The 26,187-nt window shown below is 40.7% G+C and overlaps 1 protein-coding gene across 1 annotated transcript in view; it reads left to right on the top strand.

The window, feature by feature from the left end:
• Window positions 1-26,187, top strand: part of TBX15 (T-box transcription factor 15) — a 105,539-nt gene that overhangs the window by 46,239 nt on the left and 33,113 nt on the right. The window contains exons 2-5 of the mRNA XM_004263252.3: window positions 16,501-16,714; window positions 21,921-22,022; window positions 23,578-23,749; window positions 24,864-25,031. Of these exons, the coding sequence (XP_004263300.1) occupies window positions 16,501-16,714; window positions 21,921-22,022; window positions 23,578-23,749; window positions 24,864-25,031 (656 nt within the window). The remainder of the gene's footprint in view (window positions 1-16,500; window positions 16,715-21,920; window positions 22,023-23,577; window positions 23,750-24,863; window positions 25,032-26,187) is intronic.

The raw sequence follows: 26,187 nt of genomic DNA on the forward strand, positions 1-26,187 counted from the left end.
AGATGAGCAGGTGCTATGGTTCAGAGGACATGGCAGCAAGGATATGATGGGGCCCATGGGTCAGCAGACCTGGGTGCTCGTTCCCACTCTACCACTAGGCACCCTTTGACTTTGGTCACATCTAGCGGAATCATAGGTCATGGAATGAGCTGCTGGGAGGTCATTTTGTCTACATCTTTGCCTCACAGGAGCTAGGGATTATCATCTACATGTTAAAGACAAGGCAGTAGTTGCTCAGTAAGAGTACATTAAGGGTGCAACACGGGGGAGGTGTAGATGAATGAGAGGAGGGAATCCAGGTCTTCTCATGTCACTGCTCTGCTTCTGAGTCTGTTTCCTGTCTTTAATGGGCTCTATAAGATAAGTGAGGATTGAGCATGTGTTTAGCGCACAGGGAGAAATCTCTGTGAATGAGATGATTGATTAAATGTAGTACTGATCACTTCCATTTCTAAGTCACTTTGTAGTTTACAAAGTGCTTTCATCTGCATTATTTTATCCTGCTGAGGACTCACAGAGTTGGGTAAGCCGTAGGATTCCGTAACCACTTTCCACGGATGCTTCAACTGAGACCCAGCAGGGTTCAGTGGCGTCCTCAAGGCCACGTCAAGGTCAGAACCAGGACTCAAGCTCCTGCCTTCTGATTCTGAATCCGGGGTTTCTTTCACCATAGAACAATAGATAATGGACAGTTTACTCTATTTATCATTCGCTTTAATGACAGCAGAGTCTTCAGCGTCACAACATGGTAAAAATAGACTGTGAGGGCAAGGAGGTTCGCGGTAGCAAACAAACTGAGCTCATCAAAATGTTCTCGCAGGCAGGCTTGGTTGCCGTGGCCTTTAGGAAAGCCTTGGCAGTCCTGCTGAGGACAGCGTCAGCTACTCACCTCGTCCAGCTTTCCCTGAGGAGCTGCCTCTTGGCTCCAGGGCCAGAAGCAGGTGCTGCCCTAGAGGACACAGGGCAGGGGTGGGGGATGTGGAGGGAGAGGAAGATTTCTTCTGAGGTTTGGAGACCATGGATTGAGAGCACGCCCCTGGTGTGGGGACTGGACCGTGGGTCCCACAGCAGCAAGCTTGCTTGGTTTTGGCACACAGCAGGAGAAACAGCCTGGGGACCCCAGAATTCTTGCGCCACTGAGGTTTTTCTGAGGGGCGGGGAGAAGGACACTGAGAGAGTACGAAAGAATAGAAGTAGCCAGGCTAAAGGAAGAGCCCCATTTTCGTTCACTTAAAGATAATTTCTAATCTCCCTACTTCCCAAAATGAGGTGTTAGGAATTACAGTAAAAAAATTACACATGCATGTGTATGTGGCTAAAATAAAGACAGATAGGAACTAAGGGCCCATACAGAGAAAGTTGGGGCGGTCCCATATGACCATTTAACAGTCCCAGAAAATGAAACCGCTTTGTCTTCGTAAGGGAGACAAAGAATATATTTCTATTAGGATGCGCCACTAGTATTCCGTGTCATATTCTTTTGAATATTTCTCCCATTGGAAATATCCAGCTAAGGGGAAATGCTTTACATTACAGCAGAAGAGAGCTTGGAACATAGACAATTTTCCCACTTGAAGGAATCCTATTAAACCAGTGGTCCTTGTCCTTTTAAAGTCATAGATTCCTTTGAGAATTCCATGAATACCATACATCCTCTTCCCAGAAAAATGAAAGCTTCTACAAATTTAACTTATAATTTTAGGTCACCTATAAACCCCCAAAACCCATCCATTGACTTCAGGTTAATAACCTCTTCATTTAAAAAATTAGAAATGTATCCCTAATTTCAGAAATGCTGTCATAATCGTTTTTAACACCCTTTACTCTTCTTACTGGTGCTACTTTGTAGAATAAGAAACAGTGCTGATAGGTTTTGTGGGAGTTTTATACACTTAAAAAAACCCTCAGACTTCTATTTTTGTTTTAAAATGTTCATATATATATATATTTCATAACTGGAGCCATGTAGCAAGTATGGGGAAAATTGTGCCTTGTTTCAACAATTTTGCTAATTTTTAGGCTGAAAGATGACAGATGACTAGAACTTACCTTATGTTGAATTAAAATCAATATTTCTCTTAAAAAGTAAAAAAATTAGAAATTAACACTTTATGAAATAACTTTTCCTTTACAAACAGATTCACTGCATGCAATTGAGATGATTGTAATTAAAATGTAGGTCTATAGCCAGTGTCACACAAAATATTCTGATTTCTATGAAATTCCCTAGCCTATGACATTTGTATTTTACATGTATAATCATTGCACATTCACTTATAATTTTATCTCAGTCTTTTATTGGTTTCTTTTAAAGATGCTATATAGCGTGCATTCCATTGTAATTTATATCTGATAATGTGTAATATTTGGTATAATAAGGAAAATCTGCCTTCACTGTAAATCAATTTTGATTACATGTAGAATATGGTATATAAAGTAATACTTTAATATCTACAACAGCCCACACACCATCAATAAGATCTCATCCTCCAAACTTGTGAATTCTTGGAAAAAATTACTTCCACATGTTCCTAAAACTACTTAAGATTTTTGACTGGTTGGTGGTCTATTGATTCTAAATATCTGACCTGTCAAAACTCCATCTTTAAACTTTAGTGATGCATAGAGACTTGGAATTAGCCAGGGCTGAATTTATTACAGAACAAAGGGAGGTGATGATTAACACACCCATTTGAGCAGTAGGGGGGAAAAATAATCCTTGAATGGATTAGATGCCCTGATCCTAAAACCACATTCTCTGAATGTTGGGTCCTTGCCCAGAAATGAGGAGAGGCCACAAACACTGATGCCTTTTAAATGACAGGGTATCTCCATGGGACTCTGGTCAGGGACACTGGGGCAGAGAGTTGAGGGTCAATTGGGAAAAAGCCTTTCTCTCTCCTGTGGTCTAGCAGAGTTGAGGACCCACACCCACTCTGTGTGTAGTAACCCTCAAAGCCCACCCGATTAGTGTTATTTAATTATCAGTCTTCCTGCCTGGCGGAGATTATGTTAAACTGTAAATAAATTAAATTTTATTTTGTTAACCGCTAACCAGGGATCACTTATAAATTTTTTTGGACTCCAGTAGGCTACTTTCAGGACTGGCATAGAGCCTGTCAAGAAGATGATGTGAATTATTATGCACTGTCCCTAGAGGCCGAGTCCTAGGCTAGCCCTTTCTATTCACTGGCAGTATCTGCTAGATTCTGAGCACTCCCAGGATGTAATTCCAGGGAAATTTATCTTTGTAAGAGTAGTCCGTGAACAGAGCACTAAACCCATTTTCTGACTGCTTTTCTCTTTTTCCTCTGCCATGTCTTACAGGCTTTATAAAAAGTATGTATTTTTAAAAAAATAACATTGTATAATAATATTGATGGAGATCGACTCTCTAAGAGATGCCTCCAACAGATGGGTCCCCTCCCGAGGAGGAAACAGACCGTTAGGAAAGTCCTTCTGACCCCCATTCCCTGGGAGGAGGAGCCCTTGAATCACAGGCCCAGGTGCTCAGGAAATCTCCTGTCACTCTGAGATGGGCCAGGACATGGTGCCGTGTCCAGAACTTCTAAATACGGTTCAGGCTGGGTCATGATGACAGATGCTGAACTGGCACCAGTATGAGGACTGGAGTGGGAACTCTGACAGTGCTTAAATGCTGCGGCCCCTGGGCTTGAACTCTTCATGGGCTGGGATTGGGAGAGGCAGTGCAGAGCCTCACGGGGAGCAGGGTGGGAGCAACTTTGGCAAGGAAATCCTGCTGCCTCTGCGACACCACCACTCCTTCAGAAGGCAACCAACACCCAACAACATACCAGCTATTTTAGAAGCTGTCCGTTTCTGAATTGCTAGCACACTTGGAGGACACTCTTTCTTCAAAGGTCATTGGGACCGTTCAAGGTAGGTAGGCCTGGGGAGAAACAGAGGCATGCTATGGCCAAGGTGTTGGCTGAGGAATGAATGGAATTAAGTGACCTGGTCAAGACGGTTCGAGGAGTCAGGAATGGAGGTAGGAATATGGACTCCGGGATTCCCAAATCGGCTTTTACATAGAAGACAGTGTTAGGCTATGTTTTACCCTGCTCCACTCTCTTGGCTATCACCAACATTCCCATCAGGTTAGACTCCTTTGACAACTCACTCTCCTCCGGGGAGAGCTTTGTAGGAAAAAAAGAAGGCAGGAGAGACACCTGGCAGGTGGACTTTTCCTGGAGGAGTCTGGGGACTTGGGATATGAGAGTAAGCTTCTGAGGTTGGCAAGCATCTTAAGCAGGGGATGGTGTATTGTAAGTACACAGACACTGCTATGAATACAATTAATCCAGAGTGTTTGTTTAACTCTTAATGCTTGCCCCCTGCCCCAAAAGTAGATTCATTTCTGTTGTTAAAGCATTTTATTTTAGGGTTTCTGAAGGTGGAGTGGATGGTGGTTAATTCAAGCTTTGGGGTAAGAAAGACCTGGATCCTTTTCTTCTCTCTGATGCTTCTGGGTGACTGGCACTGGGCGTGTTACCTTGACTAAGTCTCAGTAATCTCACCTGTCAAATAGGTTATAATGCACAGCTCTCAGGTCTCACCTTGAGGCTCTTGGGAGACTCCCTTAGGCACTAGATCTTTTCTGTCTCCTCAATGTATATTTTCCTTAGCCTGAGCCAGAGGGTGAGAGCTCTTGACAAGGTTGTCAATTTGGAATCAGGGGACCCTGCAGCCCCCCAGCTCTTTTCTGTCTTTCCCACCTCTTGTGGAGCAATGCCCTTGGGCTGCTTCTTCAGCCAAGGTTGATCTCTCTGCTTCTCTGTTGAAGGCTAGAATTTGCTCTCGGGGCCCCATTTCCTAACTGAAGATCCAGCCTACATCTTTTCTCAGTGGTCTAACCTGTCTTCTCTTCTTTCAGATTCTAGTCATTTTCCTTCTCAACTAGTATGGCAGCCATCATGAACCTGGAGTAGACCTACACAAAAACAGGCTTTCTTAGCCGGCATTTTTACTACTCCTTTGCTTTTCCCTCCTTCTGCCTTTCCACAATTTCTCCTTCTAACATATTCAATTCTGATAATTTTGCTTCAGGCCCTGAATTATTTTCTTCATTATGTGATATTTTCCCATTCTACATTTAACATTTTCTTTGTTAGGATTTGCTTTTCTCCTTTTGAAAGAACACAAACCTTCTTTCTCCCTCTCAAATGTGGATTGGCAAGTGATTGGGAAAAGATCTAACCCTGTGGCCACCTCCCTTTCCAAATTATGGACAGAACTAACATTTAATATACTCCTACTGTGTGCCCGGGGCTTTACTGAGAGCCATGGGCATATCTGTTTTATTGAGGAAATTGGCTCAGGCAGGTTAAATCACTTGCCCAAAGTCATAAAGCTGGGTCTGTATGATTCTAAAGAAGGACCGTGCTCTTTCCCCCTCCTGGCAGCTTCTCTGGAAACCCCACTTCATTGCAGATAGCAGGGACGCTTGCTGTGTGGGGGTCTAGAGGGTGCAGAAGCTCTGTGTGCAGGAGTCATCCTGTTCCTGAAGGAGAAGGCATCTCTGCACCCCATCCCCTGCCAGGTCACACACACACACACACACACACACACACACGCATCACCAGCTCCAGCACTTGTAGAAGGACTTGCTCCTTTCCTCATTTTACCCTTGTGATCACAGGCACCTTTTCTTCTTAGGTTCATGTGAAGGAGAGTTAGTATTGAGAATTTTCTAGATGATAGACTGTGACTGCTACTCACAGAAGTGACCGAAGTCACTGAATTCATTTGATGCCCCTGAAAGATTTCGGGTTAGACCTTGCCAACTCACGGTCATGGAAGGAAAAGCTAGTGGGATTCCAATAGCTTAGATTATGTGTAGAGGTGACCCTGTTGGGATTTTGTTGGGAACATGGCGTTCAATTAGAACACCTCATTACTAGGGATATAGTGGTCTCCTGAAGAGGATCAGAAGAATAGCATTCAAGATTCTTGATGTGGCTCCAGCCTTCTTCTCTGGCCACGTGTCTTCTCTTGCTTTGCTAAACATACAGCGTTTTATTCATTCATTCATTCATTGATTCAACAAAACCAACATTTTATTGAGTGCATGATAGGTGCCAGACACTGTCCCAGGTGCTGAGGTTACAAGAGGAATCACACAGATGTGGTCTCAATTACTTGCTGTTCTCTAGACCTGCTTGGTAGACTTTACTCCTGTGCCTCTGCCATAAAATTCCCTTTTCCTGGAAGATCTTTCTCCTCCTTCCCCATCTCTTCCTTTTCATCTTGCACACATCTCTCCATTAGGTCCAGAAAAGACCACTGGGCGGGAAGAAGTTCTTCTCACCTCTACACCCCCCATAGCATTTTGTTGATACTCCTTTTAGATAATACATGAAAATTAGCATTCATATATCCCTTTCACTACTGATAAAGTATTTACGTAAACACACAGACACACACTTTGTTAGTGATTCATAAAAATTTCACAAAGTAGGTACTAATGATATCCTCATTTTGCAAATGATAAAACTAAGGCTCAAAGAGGTTAAGTGACTTGTTCAAGATTAGACAGTTGGAAAAAGAAGAGATGAACTTTAGAACGTGGTCTTTTGAATTACAGTCCCTCAGCATGCTCTATGCCATGCTGGATTTTGACTCTTCTACTTTTATTAGATCATTTATTAACCTGTCCTGTCTCCTAAGTGATTTTGTAAGTTCCTGAGGATGTAGGAACGTATCTTATTTAATTTTGTGCCCCTCACATTACCTAACACATTGCCAGGCTCAGGCTAGATAATCAACTAGTATTTGTTGAAAAAATAAATAATTGATTGAATGGATGAATTCCGAAAATTACTGGAGAAGTTGTTATATTTGCCAGCCATTTAGCTCTTTTATTCATCAAACAGATGGTTCTTTATGTTTGGCTTGATAGGTAGGGGAGATTTTATTTTATTTATTTATTTTTAACGTTTTTATTGGAGTGTAATTGCTTTACAATGGTGTGTTAGTTTCTGCTTTATAACAAAGTGGTTGGGGAGATTTTAAACTCAGTGTAGCTGGTGGTATCCTAAGCATAATTTGAAGGGTATTGCATGTTCCTGGCTGTACTCGAATGTCTATCCTACTTACATGTTTGACATTGCCACCTCCAAGGGCACTGTCTCCTGAAGTCATAGTTAAATTACACTTGTTGCTTGGAAACTGGCTCCTTAGTTCTTCCCCTTTAGCATATTAGCGTGGGTTTATTTATTTATTGGTGCTCAGTGAGAATATCCTAACACGATATAAGGCAAGTTCTTCCAGGGCCTTTGGGGGAAGGCCTCCTTTTCACATCATGGAAATTAAAAGACCACTGTGGCAAACATCTGACGGTGTTAATGGTAGTAGCTGCTGTGATGATGGGGGTGGGGGTGGGAGGTTGGGAGTAGCTGTGGTTGCAAAGAGCAAATAAGCACTGGCTCAGGAATGAGCTAATGTGTCAATTCACTCAGAAAAAATGCCAAGAGCCTTGTGAAGGGGCTTGTGTTGACAGCTACTGGCCTAAAATTGCCTGGTAAATCTTGAAGACCACCCAGTCCATCAGGATCAACTTTTGGAGGACCTCTGGGGCAAGAGGTATTTAGATTTGAATATTGCCACGTGGCTTCTGACCAATTTTTGGCTATTCCATTTATGCATTTTCTGTGCTTTCATCAAGAATGTTTTCTGAACCAAAAGTTGGTCTCAAAACTTTTAATTTTATGGGGAGGATGAAATAAAATATTTGAAATTAGGATTGTTCTAGAAAATCCAGGACCCATATTTGTCCTTATTTTTTCTTGGCCTTCCCGACTACCTTGATCATTGGCATATAATCTTATCTGTTAATTTAGCACTTTACTGTTTATAAAGTGCTTTCATATATATAATTATCAGTTGATTTCTCCTCAAGTACAGATATATATTTAATACTATCAAACACTTCTGTGCCCTGAACTCTGCCTTAAGCCTGTGTAAACCAAATTATGTACAAGTAGGAACTACTTCAGCTGCCTTTTGTTGTCTCTCAATGCTGTCATTACACACTTCTCAAAGTCCAGACATCTTCCAAGTACTTTCTAACATTATTTTTCTTATGCTCTAGGCTAAAGCAAAAGAGTGATTTGATGCTGACAGTGATCTTCAGTGATCTCTCTGTCACATTTGTATCTTTTACATGGGGGGTGCTGGGAACAGGAAGTGAAATACAACAAAAGAGGGCCTTTTACATTTGTTCTTACTTGTTAAATAATGTTAAGTTAGTGAAGAGACCTAAAATATTCCTGAACATAACTGCTCTGCTACTGCAAAAGTAAATTCCCATCTGACCTGGCTTTGAATTTTCTGTTTTCCCCAAATAACTGATAATGTTTTAGTTTCCATAGAGCTATCTTCTGACCGAACAGCCTGAACGTGAGCTCTGCATTTCCAAGTTCAGAGTGGGAAGCACAGAACTGTGCAGGTCTAGTTCTAAAACCTGGGCAACAGTTGATGGTGGAAAGAGCATCACCTCTAGTGTCAGACTAAGTCAAATCGCACTCTGACACCTCCTAGTTATATAATGTGAGAAAAGCTTTTTCATCGGCCAGACCTCAGCTTTCTCACTTATAAAGGGGCAGCAATAATGCCTACTTCATAGGGTTTTCTGTGAAAATTGCATGAGGCTTAAATATAAATGTATGTAGACTATTTAGTGTAGTGCCTGTTATTTCTCTTCTTTTGTTTGCTTCCACCTTCAAAGCAAGCTGGAGCACTAGAGGCTGAACCTTTAATGACATTGAGCCTTGGTTTGATCAACAAGAAATAGATGTAGAAATGACTGCCGCCACTTCTTTGCAAAGCCCCTTCAAAAGGCTTAGATCTCAGGGGTGACGTTGGGTCCTTGCCTGTGGTCTGTATGTCAGTGAGAGAGGTGCTGGTTGTCAGGTGGAGAGTGCTTTAGGCAGCTGAAGGATATGTGCTCTCAGTCTCCCTAATTGGATTATTGGCATGGGAATTGCAGGCTTCAGGTTACCACCCCCCTTTTTCCCAAATAGAACTTGGAGGGCATGGAGGGCTCAGAGACTTCATTCCATTACTAAAGTCATCTAACAGGCTCATTTGAGTGTTTGCTATCATCATAATTTTAGTTTAATCCAACCTGGGTTATAGTTCATTCCCTTGAAGCTCTGGACTGGGTATCAAATGTGGGCTCAGTGCGTACTCAGGTCAGTGCCAAATGCTCTGCTTCTGCTGTATTTAGAATTACTCTATGAAAAGTTTCATCACCAGATTTTGCTAAGCTATCTGATAAAATCTGATGTCCCAGAACCAATTTCCACTGCAGAGGTCCTCTGGGAATAAGAATTTACTTGAGCGTGGTACAGAGAGTGCTACCTGGGTTATAGCTTCTGGTGTCTCCTATGGTGTGAATGGGAGCCCTGAGATGACTGTGGGTGGGTCTTGGTTTTAGAGACTTTGGGACTTAAGAAGTAGGCCAAGGAGTGGTTGCCCTGCTAGTATCAGTTAGGGGGCACCACTCAATGTAGTCATGTCCCAGTTATTGGCAGAAACAAAAACAAGAACGATTGTTTGATTATCATCTGGTTTGGGTCTTTCTCTTTTAATTGTTTCAAGCTATCTTCTCCCTTGGGTAAAATATGACAGCTGAGGTCCAGTCTCATGGAAGTGGCTTGTGCATCTAATCTCAGAAAATTCAACGTCTCTTATCTGACTCTGCAGTAGTCTTCTACCACCCATCTTCCACATTGAAACCAGGCTATCGTGTATCATTCGTTCAGGAGATGTGGCAAAGCATGAAACTCAGTTTATGGAATTCATAGTCTAGAAGGGAAGACCGAACCATCATCACCTACATTTAAAAGAAAACTTTGGTATAAAGAAAATAAAGTCTAAACTCCATATTATGACACACACATTTCTCCTAAAATATAAACTCCACGTGGCCAGGGATTTTTGTTTTCTCCCTGATGATGTCTCAAGAATCTAGAAAAGTGATTGGCACATACTAAATGTTAAATAAGTTGTTGTATAATTGCGTTGAACCTGATTTTCCAACTTATCTCTTATCTCCCCTCCCCTCTTCCCTTATGTATTTTAAGCTCTGGCCATATCTGTGTGCTTGTAATTTTCTAAGAATGACAAGTTCTTACTTATGCTATTCCCAGTACCTGAGATTCTGTCCCCATAGTTTCTTTGCTTGCTCATATTAAACTCATATAAAGCGCATATAGATTTCAAGCCCACTCTCAAATGTCACCTCATGACGTCTTCTCGATCCTCTTGTCCATTGGCTTGTTTGCTCTTCAAAGCTCCTGGTAGCGCTTTGCTCCTATACATCTGCCGGAGCACCTATCACAGTCCATCTTCTTTAACAGTTTCTGTATCCTTCCTACCAGATTGTGAGCTCCTTCAGAGCAAGAACCTGTTTTGTCTGTCTTCCTACATGAATACACAACCTGGTCTATACAAAGCAGAAATGTTTGGTGGAATAAAAATGGAATTAAAGGGCTTCCCTGGTGGCGCAGTGCTTGAGAATCTGCCTGCTAATGCAGGGGACATGGGTTCGAGCCCTGGTCTGGGAGGATCCCACATGCCGCGGAGCAACTGGGCCTGTGAGCCACAACTGCTGAGCCTGCGCGTCTGTAGCCTGTGCTCCGCAACAAGGGAGGCCGCGATAGTGAGAGGCCCGCGCACCGCGATGAAGAGTGGCCCCCGCTCGCCGCAACTGGAGAAAGCCCTGGCACAGAAACGAAGACCCAACACAGCAAAGATAAATAAATTAATTAATAAACTCCTACCCCCAACATCTTCTTAAAAAAAAGGAATTAAATATAATTTCATATGCCTGCAATCCTTAGGAGGTAGAACTGATGCAATTAGGATTTGGCTGTAAATAATATTTGAAATGGAGATAATAATAATAACTCTTAGAGTTGTTCTATTAAATGATGGTATGTATGTAAGGTCTTAGCAGAGTGCCAGTAAGTGCTCAATAGGTGAGCACTTAACTGTTTGGTTGGGATAGTTGTTGTGAGCTTATAGTCGTCTCACTGTCCAAAGTCACTAACATTGTTATCAGCAGAACCATTAGATTCTGTCTTTATCATACAGATATAAATGTAATTTTTGAGAAGGAAGGTATCTTTTCCTTGACCCTAATAGTAAAATAAGGAAATACTAAAGATAAGGAAACTGAGGCTTGGTGAAATGAGGTGACTTTCCAAGACCCCACTCTTGGTGGGTAGCAGAGCCCTAAAAGTAAATGTGCCTTGTTACCTGTAGTAAAAAATGATTCCTTAAAATTATTAGTTAAGTGGAGATGAAAATCACCTGGCAGACTGTGAAATATGTTCTAATAACATCTAATTTAAAAAAAAATTATTTATTTTGGTGCGCCGGGTCTTAGTTGCAGCAGGCGGGATCCTTTAGTGGCGGCATGTGGGATCTTTTAGTTGTAGCATGCGGACTCTTAGGTGAGGCATGCATGGGGGATCTAGTTCCCTGAATAGGGATCGAACCCAGGCCCCCTGCATTGGGAGCGTGGAGTCCTACCCACTGGACCACCAGGGAAGTCCCCTAATGTGGAAATGAAGTCAGAGAACACATAACTCAGGCTTTTTCTATACATGTCAACCAAATCAGCTTATCGTGGTTGGGTTCCTGCTGTTAGACTTGGTGGTCTTTAAGCTGTACTACGAATCCATCCATTAAACATTAAACCTAAAAGAGACTTTATAGCGGCCCTAATTAAATGTGCGTGTGCCGTGCTATAAAGATCAAGGAAAATAGGGACCAGAATAGTTATGTGACTTGGCTAAGATCAAACATGTTAAGCTATTTCAGTTGTAAGGATGGCCCAAACAGTTGAAGGGTCTTACAGAATTGCTGACTGCTTTGGCCAGGGATGAATGTAGTAGGATCTTGGGGAGCCCTGATTGTTGATTCAGGAGGCAGAAGACCTACTTTGTAGGCCATGTGGTTTTCAATTTTTCTTAGTCTCAGTTTCCTCATCCACAAAATGGACATAAAAATATAGGCCATGTCTAGCTCATCCAATGGAAGGATATATTAGATAATATGTAAAATATAAATTAAGAAACTATTTTATTATTGCTACTATTTTGTATGAGTTGAGAACTGAAATTCTCTCTAAGCTAAACTCAACTTTCTCTGGGAACTTAGCGTTAACCATATCCATTTTCTCAATATGAAATAGGTCAGAGATAGAAAATGAGTGACACAACGAATGGATGGTTAGATTCTCTTTCTTAGAGATTTTTTTTTTGGATGGTAATAGATATGTTAGTTTGACCCTATGAGTCAGTCACATGATATTCTCCAGTGACTTGTAACTGGCTTAGCGCAGGTTCCCAAAGTTTTCTTCTTTAACTTCCTTAGTTATGTATAACTTTATCATTTATGTTCTGACTTACTAAAACGTTCCTTGTTAAAATACTACTCACAAGAGACGTCTGATGGCCAAGAAATCTTTCCAGATCATTCAAATGAGTTCCTAGTGGTTATTTTTTGAAGGCAGGAAGTCACAAATTGCCAAGAATGAAAAAACCTTGAAAACACAGAGGTGTTTTCTGATCTTCAAAAGACTGATTATATTTCTGAATGGATGACCTGATCTGATTGAAATAACCCACCCGCTCTGTATGCATTTCTTACATTTATGACTTAGGTAACTTGATTATACATTCTGATTAATAGCTGAAATAATTGATCTGGTTAGCCGAAATATTTTATATAACTATGATTTAGAAATATATTTTACAAAGAATTAAACTTTATTTTTACCTAGGCTGTTGACGTGGACTCTGAGATTACTATTTGAAGGGTATTGTAGAGTAGTTTATATCACAGGTAACCCTCATTACTCTAGGGGTTCAAAACAAACTATATAAAATATAATACTAATTTTGTTTCCAACCTATGGAAGTTAAGAAACAATCAAGAATGGAAAATTACATGATACATTCATGTGACTGAAAATGAGGGCTGGTGCCTGCATTCTGTATATAAAAGTCACTTGGACTCTATTTTGTGAGGGAGTGAGAGTAGAGGAGCACAGAGTATTTCCAGGGAAACAAATCACTGTCTCTGAAAATCCTCTTCATGGGAAAATACTGCCTATGCCTCCACATCTTGTCCACTTCTTTATTAGTAACCATGGGTTCCCCAGGAATGTTCCAGCCCTCTCAGATCCCTCTGTTTTCTGAATTCCTATGAGACATACAGGAAAGTATGTCATGGTGTGGAAAACTGCATGGTAGTGTTTGTCTTGGTCTCTGATTATTCGTGAATGCTCCCAGTTTCCACTTGTACTGTAGATACCTTTAAGAGGAGCCCCATTGTGTGCTTTGATATTTCCCAGAATCTAGCACAGTGCTGGGCACATAGTAAGCACTCAGTAGATGCATAATTAATCAACACTAACTGGGAAATTTCCCAAGGTCTGGATTCTGTTTCAAATTATCTGAATGGTATCTCATATAGGGCCACATGCTGATAGGTGCTTATTGATGGGTTTGATTGAAACTGTAAACAGAATACTAACTCAATTCTTTAACTCCTACGATAATGTGAATTTGAGCTCTCAGTCTTTTTTCTCATTTAACTTGTCTTTCCCAGACAGTTTTAAGTTTGATGCTTCTACAGTTTTTTAAACTCCAACTTATCAATTTCTTCTTTCACAAATCATGGTTTTGGTGTTTTACCTAAAAAAAAACATGAACAGCTAACAATCTATATTACAAATGATTGGCCATTGAGTTACGTAGAACTAAAGTCCCAATTAAGCAATTTGTATAATGATCTTTGAAAAGGATTATCTCTTTTGACTTATTTACATGTATTTTGGACTTTTTCCTAAATAAAAGTTTTTAAGTAGAAGAAAAAAAATTTTGATGCTTCTAATTGAGGTCACCTGGGTTATCACTGAAACTTGCATTAGGAAGGAGTCTTACATTCTTTAAGCCATTGGAGGTGGAAGAGATTATAAGAGATTTCAGTTCAATCCTTTTAATTGTACTATGAAGAAATAGGTCCATTGTGGCTAAGTGACTTGTCCAAGGTTATTCATCAATCCATTTAATGTTACATTTTGAGTACCTGTTTGTTTGTTTGTTTGTTTGCGGTACGCAGACCTCTCACTGCTGTGGCCGCTCCCGTTGCAGAGCACAGGCTCCGGACGCGCAGGCTCAGCGGCCATGGCTCACGGGCCCAGCCGCTCCGCGGCATGTGGGATCTTCCCGGACCGGGGCACAAACCCGGCAAAATCGGCAGGCGGACTCTCAACCACAGCGCCACCAGGGAAGCCCTGAGTACCTGTTTTATTCCAGATGACATAGAGAGTTAAGAGCAGTCCCTTACTTCCTAAATCTCCAGCCACAGTTCCCATTCCAATCCTAACCTCAAGTTGTCTACCTTAAAAATATTATCACTTCGTGCAGTGATATCTTTCCTTTCCCCCTTCCTAAACACACATTGGAGAAATTATATGTCCAGAATTTTTGCTGGGCCCTGCCTATTTACAACTGTTTCATAACCGTAGCACTTTATGGTAAGGAGATTTCATAACGCTTTGCTTCCAAAGGTAGGACAAGACTATTTTTTAAAAATCTTGCTTCAAGAAGTTCTTGAAAAATTCACAATTTTAGTGATAAGTGAGGAGCTCTTGGCATATCGCAGAAACAAAATGGGATTTGGGAATCCATGTCTCAAGGGATCAGATTACTGTGTTTGGAGAATGTGTGAGGATATCATGGCTCTGCTACCGAAAAGCAGATAGCATCAGGCTGGGATAGAGCCTGATTGTCACTCAACAGCTCTCACCTTAGAAAAGCAGCTCCACTTTTCTGTACTTGAAGGAGACAAATAGTAGCTCCTGTTTAGTCCAAGATATAAAATGATCTGCTTAGACAGGTAGTATCTAGTCATATAACTTTTTAATGTTTTTGATGAAGATGGTGACTGGACCAGTGATCGTGGATAAACTAAAGATTTGGGGCAGAGACTTCCGTGTTATTTAGGAGCTTGGTTCACTTCTGCAGTGTACTGAATGTCTTCAGCAGTGATGCTGCCTGGGTTTGAGAGAGGAGCACACTAGGGCTAGAAGAAAAGAAAATTAAAGGTGTCATGAGAGGGGTTGTTCACAGGCCTAGAAACCTGCTCCAGTTAGTGAGGATGGCAGCAAGATGATATGGCTTTCTGTCCCAGCCTCCTTCCATCCTGCTAGTGTCAAGGACTGGTACCCAAGAGGTCCTGACCTTTGACAGCATTGAAAAGCCAGTTGTCAGAGTAAGACATCATTGTTTTCAACCTTTCTTTATGTATGTATTTAATTATGGGGGAAGCAATCGGAATCCTAGATGTTAAGGGTGAGTTAGAGAAATAGGTTCTTAGGCTTGGCTTGCAGTATCGTGTGACATAAGGAAACTGTACTAACTCATCCAAGTTTGGAAAATATTAGGAGATAAAGTTCTTGGCATAGGGACTCTAAAAGTAAAAAATCTGAAAAATTACAGAAAATTCTCTAGTAGATCTGACTCTAGGTTTCTCCATCGGTCTACATCCCCCCTGCCTCCCCCCCCCCACCAGCCCCCTCTTCATGAGAACAGAAGACGAAAGAGGAAAGGACCATCTGGCCCAGCATGCCAGCTTTTTATTTGGTTGCTCTCAATCCTACCTTCCTGTTTGGATCAACCCTCCCCTCTGCCCATACTTCAGAAACCAATCAAGGTGTCTCCTAAACTCATTTATTCCCTTTGTTTCAACCACCTTCTTGGGTAACTTTTCCATATGCTTACATCCTTGCCTCACAACAGACTTTTTTTTTTTCATCCAAAATGGCCTGATTAGACTTAGGAAAAGCCATTTACTCAAGTATACAACAAAGTGTTTCTGAAGATCCCAAATAACTTTTCATTACTTTTGATGACCAGGATATATAAATGGAGGAAAACTCACTGTGTTTAAAAATAACTGACTGAAGGATAGTGATGCTGAGTGGTATGGAATTAAAGAACACATTGTTGTTAGCATTGAATCTTTTACCCCAAGTTAAATGGTCTAATCTAGATTTGCAGCTATAGTCTGTGATGATGATTATTTTTAAAATTTGGCATTTGTCTATTTTGTTGCTCCAGTTTGGCTTCATTCCCTTCAACATGGTGACATTAGTACTCTTTATGTTGCCTATTGTGGACCAATTTTCTTCAGCTGTTGCTAAAACTTACTAAAATGCCAGATGTCATGTTGGAAACACGAAACCTGCAAGAAGGTCATAAATCACAAAAACAAACCATAAAGAAAAAATAATAAAATACGCTGAGTGCTGTGCTCTGGAGCTTCCCAGCTTTAAGTCTCCTTTTGTTCACCCCTCTCCCCACCCCATCGTGCTCCCTACCCTGCCTCCATCTTTTAGGGCCAGGGGTGTGGTGGGAGCTCAGCAGTTTCTCACCTAAGTCTTGACTGTTTATTTTGCAGATTCCGAGCAGAGCACTGGTTCAGACTCTGAGGTGATCACTGAGCGGTCTTCCTGCTCCTTTGACACTCACGCTGACCTGGGCCCTGGTGCTGCAGGCCCTGTGCCTGCTGCCATGTCTTCCATGGAGGAGATTCAGGTGGAGCTGCAGTGTGCTGACCTCTGGAAGAGGTTCCATGACATTGGAACCGAGATGATCATCACCAAAGCAGGCAGGTAAGGACAAGTTCCTTTGCAGAGCCACATTCGAAGAACAGGAAAACAAATGTAGGAGCTGTTACATTTTTCTTTTCACTTATTTGTGGTAGTAGCGTTGGTGCAGCCAAAGCAACTCACACTCACTTTTCAGCATCTGGATGTCTTGATAAAGTGCTTTTCTTGTGTTTACTGTGATTTTGCTATTTTCCTCCAAGGACCACTCAAACCTAAATCGCCTCTTCCCTCACAAACATTTTCTGCCTGCAAATGTATTCCAGCTAATACTGGAGATCCATGGTGCATAACAGTCAAACAATAGATTTCCAAAGCAAGTGTTACTTCACCAACCAATGTTTTCAAGAGGAAAAGCTTGCATCTTCTAAGGCATTTAAATCAGCCAGGTATTTTTGTAAGAATTTTGTTTTTGGTAAAATTTGGGCTTGGTGCATTTTTGGAGCCCTGCGGATTGATCCATTGTGTTTTATAGTTGGCTTGAAATGTGATTACTTTAATGGGACCTGGTGGAAACTCTTGCAAAATGATTTATGTAGGATGATAAAAGTTTTAAAAACACAGCGTCTCTTGAAATAAACACTGTTAATTAAGCTACTCCTTTACGGGTATCTTTAAATTTTTCATGGTTAGGTATCTGTTTTGTGCTGGATATTCAACATGTATTTCATTATTTAAACTTCACAGGAATCCTGTGAGGTAGGATGTGATAATTCCGTATATGGATGAGGATGCAAAAGCTGGAAGAGGTTAATTAACTTGACTAAGGCCACACAGGTAGTAAAGGGCAGCTCCAGAATTCTACACAAATCTGTTTGGCTCCAAAACAATTGTCTCAACTGTTTGTAAGTCTGCACTATTAAGAAATGGTTATAGCTTTCGCCCCTTGGATTTAAAATGAAAATGATTTAAATCAAAATAAATTTGGACTGAGTTTATTAGTTTATATAGGAATAGTTCACTGAAATTAAAATAATTATAGTGCTTCCATATTTACAAAGTCAACCCACTGTCTCACATCACAGAGACCAAAAAGACTCACCTCATTGATCATAAGCTGTCTTCATGCACATAGACGTTTAAAGTCAAAGCATAGTTTGGTTGGGTCTAGTTCACTTGAATGCATATAGAGAAACCTCTCAATACAATAATATATCACAAAAAGGTGAGCTTAAAATGAACCTGAAGTCTTATTCATTTTCATCCTCCTCGGTAAACCCTCTTCCTTCTTTAAGTTTTAGTAGAGAATAAAACCATTAAAAAGCTTCTTAGGAGGAGCAATTTTGAAGGAGCATTACTTTCAAAATTACTTTTCGGAATTTCTTGTTTTTAAAATTGAAGTATAGTTGATTTACAATGTTGTGTTAATTTCTGCTGTACAGCAAAGTAATTCAGTTATACACACACACACACACACACACACATATACACATTATTTTTTATATTCTTTTTCATTATGGTTTATCACAGGATAGTGAGTATAGTTCCCTGTGCTATACAGTAGGACCGTGTTGTTTATCCAGAATCACTTTCAAAAACCATCTCTTTTTTGTTGCTTGTGTTTCAGTCTACATCTTGAGTCTACATTTTGAGATATGACTTGGAAAGAAACAGCAATTCAAGGGAAAAGTGTTTACTCTTTTTCTTAGTTTTTGGCAAGGGCATTGGTTTGGTGAGAGGGGAAATATTACTTTTTTTGTCTGTAAGATTTTCCAGTTTTTATTTTGGGTCTTTACTTACTACTATTATGTCTGTGTATTTTGGTCACTTTTGTTCCTGATATCATTCCCTTGTTCCCTGCACTTCAGTGAATTCAGTTTACCTGAGCACCTCCTTGACAATTCTCCTGTGACCTCATTTCATGATTTTCTGCAATGTTTACTTTTCCATACCTCTGCCTTCACAAATTCATGTTGATACCTGAATATATCCAGAGATTCCCAGCACAGACATACAGTTTGTTCTTTAATCATATCCCTTTATTTAGGTTTAGAAACTACATTCATTGCTTCCATATTGGAGTGCCTCAGCTGTTGCTGTTGCTACCAGTAACTCTGCTCAAGTAATTCCAGAACCACTCAGAAACATGCAAAGAAGACTTCCTCTTCTGTGAATTTTTTTCATTCCCTCCCCATCCTCCAAGTTGATTCTTTCCTTTTCACTTCATTTTTCTTCCTACATAGTGTCTTTTTCAGTTTTAACTCCAATTTCCATTTTCTTTCTTTCTTTCTTTTTTTTTTTTGTGGTACGCGGGCCTTTCACTGTTGTGGCCTCTCCCGTTGCGGAGCACAGGCTCCGGACGCGCAGGCTCAGCGGCCATGGCTCACGGGCCCAGCCGCTCCATGGCATGTGGGATCTTCCCGGACCGGGGCACGAACCCATGTCCCCTGCATCGGCAGGCGGACTCTCAACCACTGCGCCACCAGGGAAGCCCCAATTTCCATTTTCTTAGTTACTGTTAGTTATGTATGACTCTCTGTTCTTTTTCCCTCTCAGAAGATCTTAGTCACCACCTACTTCTTCTCACATCCCAAAGTATAATCCCATTGATTCAGAACTACTGTAGTCTACAGAGCCCTCAATCTTTGAATGCACCAACAAAACCTGCATGATCAGCACCATGGACAGAGGTGTTTGTAGTGATAAACGGGTTTGGAAGTCAAAAGAATTGGCCTAAATTTAGGCATAAAATTAAAACCAAACACATCTCTTTTTATGAATATGAAAGATTAATTTTTCTCTAGGATGTTATGACATTACCTGATATTCTGTGCTAAAATACTGACAAAAAGAAAGAGCAACTTTGGTCAGATTTTAAGAATTGTCAGAGAATGTTAAAGCAAAAGGTCACTTTAAGGATTATTTAGTTCCTTTCCTCTGTTTTATAGATGGTGAGGTTAAATGGCTTATCCAGAGCCACACAGCTCATTCATTTTAGAACCTGAGTTCTGAAAAGAGACAGGTAGCTTCTCTACTCAAGGTCATATAAGTGTTTCAGACAAAACAGGTATTGACTTTAAAAACATCTTAACCCCTTTTTTTAAGGTCATCAAGAAAATAAATTTATCTCTTTCAATGTAATGCAGCCTCTTTAGATGGCTGAGAGGAACCGCGTTTTCGTATCTCAGATAGCAAGGGAGAGGACTTTCCATCCCGCGCAAGATGCTCTCCAAATATTTATATATACAGGGCAATCATAAATCATTGTTATTAAGTCGGGAATTAATGATCTATATATACATGTATAGACCAAGGTTCCTAAGTTTTTGGAAAGAGTTAATGTGAGTCAAAGTGCCTCACCTATAGTGAATGTTAGATTTAGTCATTATGAGCAACCCACCATCAAATTTCATTAGCCAACCATAAGACTAAAATATAAGGCTTTTGGGACTTCCCTGGTGGCACAGTGGTTAAGAATCCGCCTGCCAATGCAGGGGACACAGGTTCAATCCCTGGTCCAGGAAGATCCCACATGCGTCAGAGCAACTAAGCCCGTGCGCCACAACTACTGAGCCTGTGCTCTGGAGCTGGTGAGCCACAGCTACTGAGCCCATGTGCTGCAACTACTGAAGCCTGCATGCCCTAGAGCCCATGCTCTGCAACTGCAGCAAGAGAAGACACTGCAATGAGAAGCTTGCGCACCGCAAATGAGGCGTAGCCCCCACTCGCACCAACTAGAGAAAGCCCGTGCCCAGCAACAAAGACCCAACGCAGCCAAAAATAAATAAATAAATACACTTAAAATAAAATATAAGGCTTTCTAATTAAGCTTGTGAGGGTAGAGAAAGAAAATCTAAAATGATATACCAATAGAAGCTTCTGAAAAGTTATAAAGTGGGAAAGGATTGGTAATATATTACTCTTTGCAAATATTTAAGAATTAGCCATCATCCCTGTTGAAGGTCTGTGGTCCCTCTGTGCTTTCCCCCCAAATATGATTATGATGTCACCAACCTATTGCCAGAGGATATTTGCTTTTTGAGTTGTTTCTGTTGAGTAGTAGAGTGTGTGACTAGCACAGAAAGCCTGTCATGTAAACAACCAGTGCACACTTGCAAGATGGCTGTCTGGGGTCAGGGTATGGTCTATGGCCGTGAAATGGAGCAAAGCCAATTAGGCCATATGTGAATCAAGCCTGTGACCTTGACCTCATTAGCACCGTGCTCTGCCCAGCTCAACTAACTGGCCCCAGATGGTTAAGCTTAATGCAGCATTTTGTGTACAAGTACTCTAGAGCACATTCAGGGCAATCCAAATTTTTGAACCAAGCACTTCTTATGTCTGGTTCCTAAATTCACGACATGCAAAAGAGTTTGATGTTTTTCTTCTTTCTTACGGTTAAAGAAGAATGGTGAATTTTGTTTTAGTCTCCTTGAAACTCAATACCTCTGTGGGGCTGCTCCCTCTTCTCCTCTTCAATTATGAGAGTAGTTGTAAAGTGTCATATCCTGACCTCGCTTGCTTTGGCAAGTTTAACAAGCCATTGTGGTAGAAACAAGGTATTGCCCAGAGGCCACTAGAATTCATTTGGTATTTGCTCCCTATTCTGCGGTGTCCTTCCTCTGACAGACACGTTGACAGCCTGAGAACTTGCAGAAATTTTTCTACAGTTTTATGCATAAAAATAAAAAGACTTTGGTGGTCCTTCATTTGGGAACTGGTAGCACATTCCTTTTTTTCTTCTTTTCTTGAGATATTATTTTTAGAGTGGTCATTTTCAAATAGACTCAATCAGAAAATATTTCATGATTACTACAATCAATTGTGACAAGCTACTTGGGGAATAAGAAGAATATAAGTTATTCAAGTATATTAAGTATAAGAGTATAAGTATATTTAAGAATGTTATAGTCTAATAGGAAATGTATATACACACATTCTATCTATCTATGTATCTCTCTCTTGTCTATCCATCTATCTCACATTAAAGATTAACTAATACTATAAAACAAGTTACAGTATGAGGTCTTTGAGTGTATGAATAATGAAACAGTTCAATTTAAGTTAAGAAGAGGTGATATTTCAGCAATGTAAATCCTCAGCATATTTGACAGTGATAATTTCCAAAGTGAAAAAAAACAGCCAACTTTGAGAATTAGAGGATATGGGACTTTGTGTGCTTAGCTTTCCTATTAAGAGACTCATCAAGCTTTTACTCTTGCTACTTCTCCCCCTCTGACTGCTGAGCTTCCTACATTATTCCCATCCACAGGAGGATGTTTCCTGCCATGAGAGTGAAGATCACTGGCCTGGATCCACACCAGCAGTACTACATAGCAATGGACATTGTACCTGTGGACAATAAAAGATACAGGTAAGGATGACTCTGAGATGTGGAACTGTGGGCATCACCAGTATCCCAGGATGGTTCTATAAACTCATTAGATGAAGCATTTTAACAGTGCACTGTACAATGTACTGGATAAGGAACAAGGATGGAGGACATACCAATGGCCTGTGGCAGAACACCAGACAGGAAGTAGTCACTAGAGGTAGGAAGTTAGACCAGTAATGGTTTGGTTTGGAATCCTCCTTACATCTCTCTAAAGAGTGGGATTGTATAAGGTCTGCCAGAGCAGCAAAAGTCAAATGGATCTTAAGTCTAAAACGAACTCACTTAACACTGAAAGTGATTAACATATTGAATGATTTGGTTTATGAAATACTAAGTGAGTTGAGATGATTTATTTTGGAAAATGGGAGAAGTGGATTAGTACAGTACCTTCAATCATATATCTGAGGGATTATCCTGTGGATGATGGAGGGGAAGAATGGGAGAATTGGGTAAGACCTCAAGAAGAACATCTAGTTAAGGGGAATTTTTGTTCATTAAAATGGGTTGTGAACAAGTTTGTTAAATAACTTTCCTTCAAAGCCATTAAAAGCCAACATAGTCTCCATGTGCCTTACACATAGTTCTTGTCTGAAACAAGTTGTGGCTTAATTGATCTCCTGAGCTCTCAGTCAAATCAGTGAGTCATGGCTCATTTTTGAGATATTTCAGAACTTGGCCCTGAGCCCATGAATTTGGAGGTGAGAGGTGAATAGAGAAGACCATTACTTGTATTTTAGAGGGCGAGCTGGCTAAGAAAGAAGTGGTCTTGATGTAGGACTTAGGAGGGGAGATGCTCCTTTCTTTAAAAACATCCTCCATTTCAATGAAAATGGAGGTCTCTGCCTTAGTGCAGCCATTCCCAGAAACACTGCTAAGTCTTCCCACTTAGTGGGAAGGCTTTGATTAACCTAGTCTCATTTCCAGTGACTTTGTGGGAAAATAATGTGGAAGATGATGATGTTCAAAACTAGGTTTTCATTGAAATGCTTCTAAATTCAGACTCTTAGCTAGGAAATGGTTAACAAGTGAGAGGCTTGGAGGGTGTCTGCACATGGCTGTGTTTTATAGGACAATATGGAAGATGTTTTTAATAAGGAACCAAATCCTGAACAAGTGGCCAATGGATTATATGGTTTGCATTTGAAAGGTGAAAGGTTGCAGTAAAATACCTTTTCCATAGCTAAACACGTGGGTTCAGGATGCCTGTGTGCACACAGGGGTGCAAGGCAAGGAGAGGAAGAAGAAAGAAAAAGGACTGTGAGAATGTTTTCCTTGTGAGAGCTGCAGCTTTGATCATTAACTACAACACTTTCCTGCCCTCCCCCACCCATCTTGTTTTCCATTTCCATCTCTATTTCATATTCCCTGGTTATCCACCCTTCTCCCTTTCTCCTCTGTATTCTCTGTTTAATCCATCCTACTCCATTCTTCTCATCTCTTTGTGTCTCCTCCCTCCTGTCCCTAATTGTTTCCTGGGCCTCTATTCCCTCTCTGCATCTGTGTCTGAGTTCTCCTCTCTCCCTCTCTGTCTCAGATATGTGTATCACAGCTCCAAGTGGATGGTGGCTGGCAATGCTGATTCCCCTGTGCCCCCAAGAGTTTATATACACCCTGATTCTCTAGCTTCTGGAGATACTTGGATGAGACAGGTGGTCAGTTTCGACAAACTCAAGCTGACCAACAATGAATTGGATGATCAAGGACATGTGAGTCAAATAATCCCATCTTCCTCTTCCTCCCTCTTCCCCCTCTTTTGCTCTAGAAATGACTAGCCCCAGGCTTTTTTCAAACATGTAAAATAAGAATATTTTTGAGATTCTTAAATTCATTTGAGATTTTGAGAATCTCAAATGAATCTTTGAGTCATTTTAAGTAAGTAAGCATAAAAGTTTTTTTTTCCTTTTGTGAAATTACGTTTATTCCAAATCTAACATTTAGCAAACATCTGCTGTAAGTCAGGTTGTGTTTATCAGACAGAGCTCTTGTGCTCCAGGAACTCACGGTCAAGTCAGGAGAATTCAGCGACAGAAACAGAGGACACATTTTAAAATGGTGAATAAATCACAGTATTTAATAGAATAACTCACAGGGCAGTAAACTCAGGGAAACTGTTGGGGGACAGTTCTGGCTGATTGGTCAAGAAATTCATGAATTTATAAGAGAAGAATAGGTTGTAAGGCTTGCCAGGTATAATTGGTGCAACTGATGTTATTAATTTATTTTTGGCAGTAAAACACATACTGAATTTTCCCTGAATGCCAGGATCCATACTGGATGATATGGGGAGATGAAAGAAGCTAAAACCATGGCTCCTATCTTTAGGGAAATGATAATTTTCCAAGGAAGAGAGAAGACGCATATACCCTTAACTCTGACATGACATGAGAGAATGTCCGTAAAATCAATAACAAAGTGCAAATAATAGCTTGTAGAATTTAAAGACAGATGAACTCGTGCTGAAAATTTGAAGCAGGAGGGAACAACTGTCACATGGCAGAGGTTCTGAGACCTTTTAGTGGAGTGATGTCTGCTGGTACTGGAACCAATTCATTCAGTATTTATCCAATTAAAGCAAACATATTGCACTCGCCACCTATTGGGATATTTGCTACATGGTTTCATGTGATGTGATGCTATCCGATCACTTAGTCCTTCCAGCCATGGGAAAGTACACTGATTTCCAGTTTCCCATACATCCCACCTCTAAACTGTGCTCTTCCTGTAACGCTTTTATCCTGTAATTTTGTTTGCATGAGAGCTGGAAAAGATGTAGGGACCTTAGAGACAACGCTGGAGTAATGTTTCCCCTTCTCATTTCAGATCATTCTTCACTCTATGCACAAATACCAGCCTCGGGTTCATGTGATTCGCAAGGATTTCAGCAGCGACCTTTCACCCACCAAAGCCGTTCCTGTTGGGGATGGAGTGAAAACATTCAACTTTCCTGAGACCGTGTTTACCACAGTCACAGCCTATCAGAACCAGCAGGTAAGAGGCTGCCTTGGAGAGTCTCCTGCTGCAGCCGCTTTTAAAGGAGTTTACTCATCCTTTTGTAAGAAGTGCTTAGTCCTTCTGCATGGCACTGAAATGCTGGAATGAGAGACACCAGGCTGGCGGCGCACACGCGGCACTGGTGATGACAAGGGGGTAATGCCTAGTAGCAGCTGTCAGAGTCTAGATTTAGATCAGAGGCAAGATCTTTGACCAGGAGGACCAAACCTCCTAAGTCATTTTCATGTCTCTCTGTACTTGTACCCATGTTTCATGATCTCTACTACATCCTGGCAAATGTTCCTCATCACTTGAAATTCCTGAGGTTTGATTCATTCCTTCCCTCTTATCCTCTCCGTGGAGCCGTCCATCAGGCTACATCAAAGTCATCAAGGCTCTCAAACTCTATGTCAGACCCACTGCTTCCATTTACACTTTCAGACTAAATTGGCCTCCATGTGCTCGCCAGCCACACCCTAAGATGTGTATGTTTTTGTTAGTAATATATTCATTCATTCCATTAATGTTTATTGAGAATTTACGATATTCTAAGCTTAGCAGATTAAGGCATTTCTCCCTAAGAAAAGAAGAGTTTTAGTTGAGTGAAAGACACATAAATACATAATGATAATACAGTGGAATAACTTAACAACAGAGATGTGGACACAGTTTTTTGTTTGTTTTTTTGTTTTGGTTTGGGGAATGAGGGAAGTTTTTGTGGAAGAACTGATGCTTTTTCTGACATTGAGACACTACTTAGACAGTGAGTGGGTGAGGGGAAGAGAGAGGCCAAGTCTGGAATTACTGTGGGCATTTCTAAACAATGTTCTTTTTCTGAGGAGGGTGACTGGTTGGATTCACAAGTGATCTCACTTTATGCAGTTCTCTGAAAGTTGTATGTGAATCTCATTTTTGTAAGTTAGATTGTATTTCCTATTTTGGTAAATTGTCTAATTCGTAGGATCCTGCAGTGAATTCTTTTCTAAAACAGAGTTTTTGCTTGTTTATTTAGTTTGAAAGTCTGCTTACTTTTATTTTGGGCCTGCTTGGAGCAAAGTGGACGTATACTATCGTACTTAATACCTTTTATAATGGATACTGTGCTCTGACAAAGAAAGCAATGAGGAAAAACATTGATTTACTAAATATTTAT

The sequence above is a fragment of the Orcinus orca genome, chromosome 1 (assembly GCF_937001465.1).
Source record: "Orcinus orca chromosome 1, mOrcOrc1.1, whole genome shotgun sequence".
Classification (NCBI taxonomy): Eukaryota; Metazoa; Chordata; class Mammalia; order Artiodactyla; family Delphinidae; genus Orcinus; species Orcinus orca.